The sequence below is a fragment of the Rhea pennata genome, chromosome 9, assembly GCF_028389875.1.
Source record: "Rhea pennata isolate bPtePen1 chromosome 9, bPtePen1.pri, whole genome shotgun sequence".
In the NCBI taxonomy this organism is placed as follows: domain Eukaryota; kingdom Metazoa; phylum Chordata; class Aves; order Rheiformes; family Rheidae; genus Rhea; species Rhea pennata.
In genome coordinates, this window is record NC_084671.1 from 2830048 (window position 1) to 2843661 (window position 13614).

At 32.9% G+C, this 13614-nt stretch overlaps 1 protein-coding gene across 4 annotated transcripts in view; it reads right to left on the minus strand.

Annotated features, from left to right (window-relative positions):
* The window catches only part of IFT80 (intraflagellar transport 80), a 62686-nt gene that overhangs the window by 28713 nt on the left and 20359 nt on the right, over positions 1–13614 (minus strand). For all 4 annotated transcript variants that reach the window (XM_062582520.1, XM_062582519.1, XM_062582521.1 and 1 more), the window contains 3 exons: positions 8576–8685; positions 7670–7759; positions 6278–6415 (listed from right to left, as the gene is read on the minus strand). In XM_062582520.1, coding sequence (XP_062438504.1) covers positions 6278–6415; positions 7670–7759; positions 8576–8685 — 338 coding nt within the window. The remainder of the gene's footprint in view (positions 1–6277; positions 6416–7669; positions 7760–8575; positions 8686–13614) is intronic.

Sequence of the window (13614 nt, forward strand, 5' to 3'; positions counted from 1 at the left end):
CACATGTTTTCATTTTCTTCTAGAAGTTGCACTAGCCAATTCTAATAAATTTAAAATATGTCAAGTTGGAAAGAATCAGATATCAACAAAACCCATTGGGAATCCTACCTATCTGTAATATTTTTCTTTTATTGAGGTACAAAGAATTCAGAATAATGACTCTTAAAATAAAGGTAGATGAAATAGAGACTGTAGGAAAAAAAAAAAAACTTATTTTTATTTCTGTAGTACTGCCAAAAGCATCTATCTGCAAAACAAGACTAAAACTAAATGTAATGGGACCAAAGATCATTGTAACTCTATAGAAAACAGATTTGCTGGGGTTTTCGCAGCGCTGCAGTTTAAGTTAACTCAGCACTATCAGAGTATTATGAAAACACAAACTTTGTATTTAGAATCATCTGATAGTCTAACATCTAACGTTAATATAAAGTTATGTTAATTTTATTATAGTCCTACAATTTACTGCCCTGAATGCAAAACACTGCTTTAAAACTAAACCCTTGAAGCATCATTTTCTAAGATTCTCTGTAAATACTGCTACACGGTAGCTTTAAGAACTCTTAGATGCTTTGTCATTTGTCAATAAAGAAAAATAAAAAAAAAAAGGAAAAAAGGACAAGCACTGCTGACTATTTAACAAGTGACCAATTCTGAACTTTAAAATCCTTTAACCACCTTGCACTAAGTCCTTATCTTTCTGAGAAGACGTGCAAAAGCAGATTGTTACCACTGAGCTCAGTATCTTTTAACTATAACACCATACTCCCATTTCTTTTAAATGGAAGGTGAAAAAAATAGCTGTTTCACTTGCAGAACTTTTCCCTTATTTTCCACATATACAATATTTCCCAAGTTTTACTATTTCCCAAATATTTTTATACAACTTCTAGCAAAATTAGAGATTGCATGGAATAAGCCATGGAATATGAATGCAAGGTACACAGAAGCAGTCAATCATGCAAGGCTAGCAGTCTAGTAAAAAGGCCTCAATTTATTCTGTAATAAAAGAGAAATTGTGTAGAATGTACGTAATCATTTAAAAAGATGAACTTACAGTCTAATGCACAGAGAATTGCTTTCATTATTAAATACTTTCTAAACATAGAGGTTAAAATTAAGATCTTGAGTAAATAAAAAGGCAAGATTTAGCAGTCAATCAAGTATATATTAATTACAAAAACAGACTGTAGGTGAGTATCACCAGAAAAATGTTTAAAAAGAAATAAGAACACTATTAGTTTGGAAAATAAGAACAACAACAAAAAAGTAAACAAAAGCAATCAATCCCCATTAAGAGTAAACAGTTATTAACAGAAAAAAATATGAAAGGCTTCCCCCAAACAAAGGCACAAACACTGGCATCATTAAAATATAAATTTGATGCCCATTCTTGCTAGCTTTTGTTGATAATTCTAAAAGAATCAATTTGACCACAGTGTTTCACTTCAAGGATTTTTTAAAATTATTCTTTAAATTCTCCGAAGAATGGAGGAAGCAACCTGTCTTTGGAGCCCACGTATATGGTCCATTTTCTAAGATATTATGTGGGAGTGGAGAGGGAAAGGAGGAAGATTAGTGAATAATAGTCATTCTTACCACCTTCTACTATGTGAATATTTTGACCCAATCAGTAATATCAAGGGAAGTATGTAGAACTGCAGGAAATAACTTACATAAATGAATCTTTTAAGCATTTCCCTCCTTACAAACGACTAGATTTTAAAAAGCTGAGAAGGCCTGGAAGTTTAAAGTCTATTAATCAATATAGTCAACTTTACTTTTTAATATTTATGCTTTAATATTAATCTTAATGCTCTCTATAAGCTTATGATCATGGACACAAAAGTAGGCAATAAACTCCAACATAAAATATACATTGTTTGGTATTTTGTATGACAATCATATAATTGCTTTTAAAAACAATGCTATCAAAGGAAGGGATATTTTTAAAATGAAGAAATTAAACTGTTCTAAAAGTTACTATAATATTTGTAGTTTTCTAAGGTAAAGCTGCCAGAACAAAGCATCAAGGAGGAAAAAAAGAGCAGGAGAAAAAAAATACACTAACAGAATTTAATTTAATTATGTCCCCAAACTGAACACATATGCTAGAGAAGAGTTAATGATATGTATATCGCCTGATGGCTCCCTGAAGAGCAATTTGCCAGTACAGCTCCATTACATCAGACATAATAAAAATGTCTGTGTTGACCAGTAAAAGCCAGGTCTGGTTCTCTTCAAACTCCATCACTCTGGTGGTATGTGAGTCACTCTTCCTTCTCCCTCAATCCTAGCAAAACTAGTTCTTTAGTAAGTATTTACGGTTAATGTCAGGAAAGAAATTTTCATGAAATTCATGACCTCTGAAGATTAACTTAATAAATTACCATTGCCAGCTGCCAAAGAGACAAAAGCCTCTGGCACTAGCTACTGTGTATGTTCTGTAAGAGCTGGGTAATGAACCAGGTGAAAGAACTGCTCATTTTACGAAAAATCAAACCTACTTGCATTAAAATTTTAACAAAGTCCACAAGCCTACACAATATTACATACTGATTTTAAAATTACCAGTTTTCAGCTAGCTGGAGTTTCAACTATACTTCAATTAGATTAAAATACATAATAACTAGCTAGGAAAAAAAAAGGTCCTGGATGTCAAAAACAAATGCTATATGCTACATGACAGCAGAAAAAAAAATCGAATCTTTTAAATCTTCCTTTTCCACTACATCAGTCTAATATCAAATTGCTGCTTTTAAGCTTAAGTCTATACTGAGTGCAAAATGCAATTTAAATTTTTGGGCTCACCTAGGTAAGACCACATTCATTTCAGCTTACAGTTTGCTAAAATAGCTTGATGATCCTAGTGTTCAGGAAGGAAATGGAAAATGGTTGTGGAAGAAGGGGGCATGGTTTAAAGTGCTGCTTTAAAAAGAAAATACTAATGGCTAATCTCATTTTTTAAAACACTGTATGTTACATAATGCAGTCCTATGCAGATGTAATTATATTAGTATAAATTGCTTTTTATAAAAATAGCTTTTTTAGTTCCACTGAGCCAATAAGCGCGCTCTCTCTCTACGTATAAATATACATGAAATATATATAGCTTAACGCTTCTATAATTCATATATTCATATGGGCAGATGGAAGGACAAGGCTCAGTGTGTAGGCTACTGTTTTAATTACATCTTAAATTAAATTAAATGATATTAAACAGAGAAAAAAATTAAAGCATATATTTTAAATTAATTCCTTTTTGAGAATAGCATCAATGTAACTAAATCTTAGTTAACTAAGTAGTATCTGATAACACAATTAAACATTAATAAACAAAATCTTGAGTCAGTACAGTTTATATAGAAATTTAGTTGCTGGTGAGATGGGACACTATTATATCTAACTCTCCATTTTCCCATTCTAATTAAATTCCCTTGATAAAATCTTTTTTAAAAATTAAAATCACAATTGGAGAAATTAACCTGTATGGGTTTTGCATTTGTTCCTTTAAGAAAGGACAACTGCTGATTTATTTGTCATAAATAAACACCTTCCACATTTCCAGAGTTCAGAGTTGTTTTCAAAATGTAGTTTATTTCTGTTATTACATCATCTTTTTGTACACTCTTCTATTTTTGACACTCTTATTATTATTAAACTCCTACACGCAAGTTTAGAAGCTGCTGAAGATAATGCATAGTTACTCTCTTTTTTTTTTAATCTCCCCTACATTCTAACCCTGATAACAAAAGTCACAACTGCTCCAGGTGAAACACCAGGCATCATGTTACTTACAGCAAGCAAAAGCAAACCAGACTACTTTATAGTACTTGAGTGATTATTCAAAGAAAACTTACCACATAATTCCATATTTACCCAAATAATATTAGCTGAAATGACAATAATGGAAAAATATAATGCTAAACGATGTAATTTTAAAATACTTTTAGAGTGAAATATTTCTCTCAGGAAAACCATCAGCTTTTGTCTATTCAACACAGCAAGACACTTGTCAAGATGGAATGCATTTTCTGATCATTCATAACTAAGTTAATACATACCTTAAGAATTTTATCTCTATTTCTTATTGATGGGTCTAAGATTTAAGTAAAAAAATATGGCATATCCTCGAAACGGAAACGCCTGCCTTTCCACCCTGCCCAGGAACAGGAGTCGTGATGCCATCCGAAAGGCACGTGTATGGGCAGCAGCAAGGGTACCCGGAGATCCAGCACTGTGCTCGTAAAGGTAACGACACGCTCTCACCCTCAGTGCCTAACAGTAACCCAAGCAGAAGGATGCTGAAGAGAGGAAAAGATATCCCCGCCAGTAAACTAGCAACTTAACCAGTTACCAATAATCTCTGTGTCCCGTCCTCGAACATCTGAGGCATGACTGCACAATCTTTATGATTTTATGCAGAAAGACAATTTATCTACTTTCTTCTGCAGAGAGAAATAATGTATAATTCAAACAATACAAAGGCAGATAAACCAAACCGTAAGATATATCTTATTTTAAAACATAATTTGCATGATGAAAAACACTAAATGATGGAAATTGCAATGTGTCATAACAAACAAGGTTTACAGAATTTAAATTTTGCACCCTGTGTGTTCTGCATGAAGTCTGAAGCAGTAAAAGAAAACTTCTTACAGCATATTTCCTCTTGAGTCTTCTACCAAAAAGTGATAGGAAAGAACATCTTTACTTCAATATTTTTTTATACCTGTGGCAATACTAACGGGTATCCTCTTTTTGCACAAGTTGGTATCTCAGGCTCTAACTTTAATAACAACTTTTCTGAAAATTCCAAGGTGTTCCTAACACACAGGTAATAAAATATCCTTATCATGAACATTTTTTAGAAGTTATTGTAGAAATCAGAATAAAACAACTTTAATAAAATCTGAAAATAAGTATTTTCTAAAAGCAAACTGCAAGTGAGTAGTTTTCCTTCAAGATAATCATCACCAAATTTTACTCATACACACCAAGTAGCTCTAGGAATTTCTCAAAGCAAACAAGAGGGAAAGGTACTAAATACAAAAAACAGGACCAATCCTTGCTTCAAATTTAAGGTCTAGATTACAGTCACTTTTGTCAGCAAGGATTACCAAAAACAGAACCAATACAGAAAGTGAAATACAAAGCCTCAGAGATTGTAAATAACCTGCATGTCTATTCTCATATAATTCTTAAAGGCTATTCTTCATGAATGTAAAAATACTTGATACGTGTGGACCCAGTTCATGGTAAGGAGAACCACGTGGTACCATGTGGTGCTGAAGATGCCCCAAAGCTCCACTGCAAATGCTGATTTGCCAACTTGAGCAAGAGTGCAAAAAACACAATAAAAACAGGACAATAGAAGTCCCAAATCTAGTGAAGTTCAATGCAGTGCAAGTCTGAACAAAAAGCTGCAGAACCACAGGAAATTCACAGAGATAATCAGGTCAATCTGTGCCCTGTATTAACGTACTTAGAATACCAATGAAGGCAGAGGAAAGTACATTAATTTTAGCTGGAGACCAAGTGAAAAAAAAATGGGTCAACAATAATAAACCTGGAGCAAAGATGCAAGTAAGAAAAGAAAAAAGAAGAGAGAAAGAGAGGCATCTCCTTTAGGACACTTTGTTAATGAATATACAAATGGCTATGTTAGAAAAGCACAGATTAAAACACATCTTTAGTTGGAAACAGTGTCCTGTCTGGCATTAAAAAATAAATATAAGAATGTTCTCTTAGATCCCCTTTTTACTACTGTTTTAACCTTATTGCTTCTAATGCCTGATAATCACATTTTGTGATCTCCTTATAAGATGTGCTTGTAAACTCTAAGTACTATTAGTGAAAAAAGCTAAATAAGAAAATCACAAGGACTTTCATTCTTATGTTTTCTTCTGCTATGGACATTGTTCTTTTATCTTCTTCTTTATTATTTTTATACCCTCGTTGATTTTTATGGTTAAAAACTATTTTATGATTGCCTTATGAGAGGTGCTTGTAAGCTCTTAGTATTTTTAATTAAGAAATTAAAAAACATATTCTGCAATGCAGAATATTATGAAAATTTTTACCCAGCCCCAAAAAGATTTCTAAGTGCACCTAAGCAGATCAAAAACAATCTTAGATGCACTCAGTATAAAGATGCTGGAAGTTCAGATTAGTTTCTGCCAATAAAAATACTTGTCCATATACTTATATCTGTAGGAATATTTACTACTTTATCAATAGATTTCCACATCTGCTATTTCTCAGAGTTGTTACTTACCCCAGTTTTATCACATAGACGTAAAGTATGAAAAGACCCAACAGCAAATAATTCCCCATCCATAGCCCAGGCAACAGATGTTATAGGATATTCATGTGGCTGTGAGCTGTACAAGATACGCCCATAACTGTCCCAAACCTTAAAAATAATAAAAAAAAATTGAATATATTTTGTGCGTGCCTTTACTTATTCCACAGGTATCACTTTCCCTCATATTCACGTAAGTTACAAAAATACACTTTTCATTTTATAAATCATTACATTAAAAACACAGGTACTGTGTGTACTTATTAGTTTTATTTATTTTAAAATAAATAAAACTTGTCCAAAGAAATTCTCCACTAGGGACAAGTTTAAAATGCACCAACTTTTAGAATTTTAGACCAACTAATGTTCTGTAGAATTATATTTATACTTCTAAGCTATTTTAAAACACTTTTGTATAACTGGAAAACCACATCTAATATTGTAGTTTTTCTTTCATTAAAGGCTGCTCACCATTAATATTGGTTTGTTCGATACAACGGAATTTGCTTTAATCTTGTGGCAAATGTTACAATGCTCTGTATAAAATATTTTGAACTAACAACTGAGTTTTTGTTTCCTGCACTTTACTGTAACTCTCTAACAGAATCACAAGGATTATTCTAATTGCACTTGTTTTCCAACAGTGGAAAACAACTCTGCAAACTTCCAGACCAAAGAGAATTTATAACTGATTGTAATCAAATGAAGACCAGCAAATTAATTTACAGAATAATTTGTTTTTAACACTTTGATAGAAAATTTAAAAAAAGAATACAACTCTTTTGTATGATTGTATCACTCTTTTGAATGATTGTATCAAAGCCATCATGCACTCTTAAGAGAAAGAAAGAATAAACAAACATATTGTAAAATTAAAAATAAGTTTGTAATTAAGAGAAGAAATACAGCATGTGCTTTCTATTTTGGATATACAATATTCCAATCATACAATTTCCTAAGTTATTCACTAATATTCCTGTAACAGAAGACAATTACTTTATATCCACTAATCTTAAAATTTCCTTACTTTTCTCAGTACCTATTATAGTACTTATTATAGTTTACATTATTGCAAGCACTTATTGTTACACTTCTACACATTTTCCTTTGGAAGTTTGTTTCCACTACATTTTAATTATTTTTATTCTGACGTATTTCTTCTGACAGCAAACATTTGTAATTTTACGCTACTAGATAGAGTGGGCTGTATTATTACAGCTTAAGGTAGTAAGCTTTTCCTGAACCTGAAAGACTTCTCCTTTAAATTTGAGCTTGTAAGTGTTATTAAAATTATAAAACATCAGACTGCCTAAAAATAACCCTTTCGGTAATTCAGTTTCCCTTAAAAAGTTAACAAGTGCTCACCTTGTATTTACAGTCTTCACTTGCAGACAGAATAAGATCATTGACAGAGTTCCAGTCAATTTTTAAAATAAGTCCATCATGGGCTTTCCACTGAAATGGAAGAAAATAAATTAACAAAAGATGCAACAAGTCTGACAACTTTTAATATTTATCATTCAGTAGCATCCACATGCCCAAACTAGATCAGGGTTTCCAACCATAAAAATGCACAGATATTATCTCCTATGAAAAATAATAGATCAAATACAGTCTAGAACAAGGTAGAACAAAAGCATAACAATCTACATTAAAAGATGTTCCACACTATGGATTCTGTATTGTTGTCCCTTTTCATAACAAATAGAAACAGGCTTCTGCATCTTTCTGCCTTTTCTTTATTTATAAAAAAGGAAATGCTTGCTCAAAGGCCTCAAGCTTATCAATAGCAGAAATTGTCAAATAAATCTAATTTAGGAAATGAACAATTCCCTTATTCTCAAAAAATGAAGAAGTCTGGTTAAAATAGGAGAGCAAAAAAGAGTGGCAGATGTGCTGCAGGGCAAATTTCAACACAAATGTTTTTTGTTTGGCAAGATTATAGGAAACTGAAAAACATTTTCACATGGGAAGTGTGAGACAACCTTAAGTGGTACTGCCAGATGTGTATATGATTAGTATCAAATCAGAATATATCTTGAAGTTTTGTTTAACAAAGTAAAGGCACTATACAAAGTCAAGAGAAGAATATAACATGCTAGAACTACAGGCAGCAATTCTCCAAATATACTAGTTTTACTCTAAAAACTGGACTAAGTACACCCACTGACATTAACGCAGCCTTACTTTTAATTCCTTTAAATTTTTTTACCTGATTCTAAATTAATACTTGCAAAAGTCAGTACATACATGATTTTATATTAATGATACCTGTAAAACTTTAGCATTTGGCTGAAGAGGTTTAATAATCAGCTGCTTTCCTGATGTATAGAGAACCTTTTCAGAATCGGGTCCCCAGGCTACTGAGTACACTGGTGTTCCTGTAGATGATATGAAAGAAAATATTTCTTATGAAGACTTGTCTGATCAATTACACAGAAACTGGTACAGATACTTTAAACTAGTTACTCAAAATCATGCATCAAAAACCCAAGTGTGGGAGAAGGCCAACCCAGAGGCAACTATTCGCCTCCAGTACTTCTATAACTGTAGATAAGTTAGTAAACAAACATCTACAGCTTTCAACAGGATTACTTTAAATTTAACACTAACAAATCAACCATAGACCTCACAAAAACTAATGATGAATCAATGATTTGTCTGATACAACATCTGGGTTACTGAAAATGTGTATGACTTTAACTATTGCTACAGTATTCACAATGTTCTCCTTTCCATGTACTGTACCTATCAATCCTTCCTATGCATGATGTAACTTTTAAGACCTACTTATTTTATTGCAAGGTCTATCCCACTAGCTCCAACTACATTTACCACTTGCTTCTTCACTTCACACTCACTGTAAAACCATCTCTGGAAGAACTCATATCACCGTATTTCTTTTTTTGTAAGATTTCCTTTTCTTCTTCACCCAAAGTGTCCTCACAGCAAAACAGTTTTGCTGCTCTGGCTTCGCTGAACCTTATCTCTACATTATGAATTATTTTCCTGTTCCTCCTCTCTCAAAAAATCTGACCAATTTCTTGCAAGACACATTTGAACAAAGTAAGATGAAATCTTCCTTCTCAGCTTTGGGTAGTCTTTCAGCTTTAACGTGCTTCTATGCCACCTGGAGGTACTGACTCCCTTGCCTCATGGCTAACCAGGATGCTGAAAAGATTTTTGTTGCCCTTCTCCATTTGTTTTATTTTCTTTATTGTATCAGACAAAACCCTTCATGGCCAATTTACTTATAAGGCCTATCTGCATCGTGACATCCTGCATTAAGTATTAAAATGTTAACTCTTCCATTGATCAGTCCACAAGGTCAAGCCTTCAATGCTCAGCTGCCAAATCTTCAGATCTTCTCTCCTGCTTTCTATCAGATTTGAAAGCATTTCCTATAAATATCTGCAAAACCATTTCACATTCACCTTGAAATGCCCCCCCAGAACCTGCCTGCCAGAATACCTACAATATGATTACATCAAGTGCTGAGACCTCTGCTGTGATACTGACCAATATCTAATTTAAAGCCAGGAAATATCTGTATCAAAAATAAAGCTAGAAAATCAGGTATGTGGTCCAACAAACTACCACCTATCATTTTAGCACTGTGCTCTTAATATTGTATCTTTCTCAAATATCATTGTCTACTGCCATTTACCATGCTATTTGTAAAGTTTTTTGTAATTCAATTCTACACAATTCCAAAAAACAAACAATAAGAGCTGCCTTTTTTATTTATTTGATCTTGTATTCTTTGATGCAACTGTATTCACAGTTGCTACTGAAAAAGAAAATCAACATGAAAACAATCACCCTAACACTTAGGAATAGCCATTATGGGTAAAAAAGTATCTTGTATTGCACCTGAATTACTCTTTAGAAGATGTTTAAGCTCCATAACTTAGACTGTATCATAATGCATTTTTTTTTTGTTTTGGTGTACAAGAAAAGAACAAATATCCCATACATAAACAACTTACAAAATGAATTAACAGCAGATCAAACTAGAAAGAGTGGCTTGCAAACTTCATAGATTTTTCCCAATTAAGTGGAAAGATGTTTTGCAGAATAAAAAGTCCAGAATGATGTAGCCAAAATAAAACAGAGTGTTTTGTTTTGAAAACACAAAATGTTGCAGTTTTAAAAGATCTTTTTGAAAAAAAAAAGTGAAAAATTGCATGGAAAAAACATCCAGGGGAAAAAAAAACAGACCTGCCAATTTTAGTAATCGACAGGATTGCTCTCCTCTGAAGACAAAGAATCAATGTATTACTCTGCTTGATTCCAAGCAAATAAAATGAAGAAAATTAAATAAAGAGCATGTCCAAATGTTTATTTCTGCCACAGCAACATCCCTGTAGGAATGGATAGCATGTTTCAACATAGCTTCAGTATTACAAGGAATCAGGAAACAGTGGGTATAAAACTGCCAGGAGGTTCCTCTGTAACAAGCCACATCAGATCATTCTTTTTTAATTTTTGTAGAACTTGCTTCCAAATGTTTGGAAATGGGAAAGTGACTGCTTATTTCAGGACTTTCGTCTTTCACCTAACAGACTTAATATTCTCACTAGCAGAAATGAGGCCTTTGAAGAAGCAATTCAAATGTCTAAACATGAGTATCTAGAGTGATGTGATTTGCCTAGTATACCCTAAGATATCCACGTGGAACTTACAGACATGATACAGGACCTTAAGGAAATCTACCTCCTCCTGGAATATATTTGGAGATTAGGCAGAATAACCTAAGGAACCTCAAACGGTATTAATGGCGCACCTAAACTAAAGCCACTAGAGCTAGACTCAAAAAGTTCTACAACAGAAAAAAAAAAACTCAGAAAGAGCAATTATTATACTCTAAACATTTGTACTTGACAACCTAAGAATTTTAGGAGAGGAAAATAGAAATAAATTCTCCTTTAGTCTCAGAAATATGCTTTTCTTAGGGATTCAATTATATTTTAGTTGATAACTATTAATTTGATCTAATTAATTAAAATTGAGTGAATAAACCATTTTTAGTACATCTATCATTTATGGTAATACAAAACTCTAACAGCCTTAAGAAAATGCTCTTACCGTGAAAAATTTTCAAAGACACTTTTGGCATTTTTCCATTTCTAAAAGTGACTCAGGCATTCTCTTTTGATGGGAGTATTTTGATGAGATTTAGACAGTCAACTGATTGGATGTATCATCTGTCCTAACATCATCTAATCTCTTACCGGTTCTTCAACCTTCAAATTTTCTCTCTGAACAAAAATCTGATTTTATTATAGCTATCAATTCAGCACATTACGTTTGACTTGAGCTTTCAAATATTTAAACTCTAAACTGAGATCTGGTGTCACTGCTCCTGAATATTTTTGTAATTCACGTATTTTACTTTAGGAAGATATTTATTATTTTGTTTAGAACTACAGAATGATGTAATTATCATGCATCTTTTGGGCAGGGGATTGTTACTTTTCAACTACAGTAAGTCAGTAAGAGACAATTCATAGAAACATATAACATATATTAAGTAAATCTGGTACCAGCTATTTTCCTGCTGGCAGCAATTTGTGTTGAAAATGACAAAGCTGTATACAGAAATTCAAAATAAACTAATTTTTGTCCTGTTTTAATGCTAATTAAACAGCCAGAAGATTTTTATATTTAAACCGAACATTTAAATATAAAAATGGCTAATTACTTAGCTATAATTTCCAGGGCTTAACAGCAGGAGCTAAGTCAACTCTTTTCCTCCTGCACTTAGCAAGAACTTGGGGAAGGACAGATAATACATTGCATTGCTGTAGAAAGAAAAATTCAGCAGAAAAAAACGGAGTGAATTGCATTGGTGACAAACAATTTCAGGAAAAAAAAAACACTATGTGACAAAAGTAGAAAAAGTGGGCTGAGATATCTGAAGAAGGAACATCAGCACTAAGCTGCAAAGTGGGCTTTTTCACATCTTGGTGCTCTACTAGCAGATACTAATCTCAGTGAATCAATCCAGTGGCCAGTTCCAGTGGACCAATCATCCACTGGTGTGAGAGAGAAAGAGCTAAGGTTGGGTGCAAGAGTGATTGAGCAGTCACTGATGCTTTCGGCCATAGCAAATTCTTCACTAATTGTAACAGTACCTCTGTATGAGATGTTTTCCATCCATGGCAACAAAAATATTAATTCATACAATTTTATGTCCCTTTGTGGCAACACAAAAATAGAAGTTGCATCTTGAATACCTCTGTCCCTTAAAAAACAAGTCCCACTTCACAATAATTACAGTGTAATTAAAATGTATATATTGCAATAGTTATGATTTTGGTTTTAGTAACCGAAAAGGCAACCTACACAGCAATTATTCACATTACTACTTCATGCTTTTCTCAGCATGTAAGCCAGATGTATTTATGTACTTACATGTATTTATTGTTATGTAAAACACAATCAGGATGTAAGTACTCTTCTAACTACAACAGCCTTAGATAATGTAATACAATAATGACTATAAATGAAACAGGTGTAATATTAAGTTATTCTCAACTCTAATGTGCACAATTTATAAGAAAAAAAAAAAACATGTTTCATCTACTATCACACTGTAAACTTAACCTAGAATCTCTTAGTAAAGTTGAAGCGGTTTTTTTCCTCCCTTTTTTTATTACCAACAATAAAAGACTAAGAGCTAAAAGTCTTCCATCATCAACTTTTAAACAACAGTGCTGTTTTGACTGTAATTACACAGATAACAAGAGCAGGCATCTCTGCTGCTGACACACAAGGATGAACAGAATCAAATTATTCTACCTGTGCTACCTCTGCAGTAACAGGTCTAAAAGTAGTAAGCCATAGTTTTAAGTACTTAATGAATACAGAGAAGCATTCTTACAATGATGTAAAAATAAAGTCTTTATTACCTTGCAAAGACGCATCAGACAAAATACATTTAAATTCATTTCATACTGCCCGGTATTACTGATATGCTGCTCTGGGGCTCCAGAGGAATTCAGAAGTACGAATGGTAGATTACAGGGGCATACCAGTCACTGGAACCCCACCAAGAAAAGTCGGCATGATTAGAAGATACTACTCAAGAAAGATAAAACTTTAAGAGTAGAAGTTTACAAATACAACGTTAGCTTGAAAGAAAGGTGACAGAGATCATCTGAAGAACTACAGATCCATCCAAGGTAAACTGGTAAAACACGTAATATAGAAACAATAAGTCTGTGGATATCGGTATTTAAGTGGTAAATAATTACTGTTATATTATTTTATACAGGGAAATCATGGCTTCACCTAGCATCAAAAAG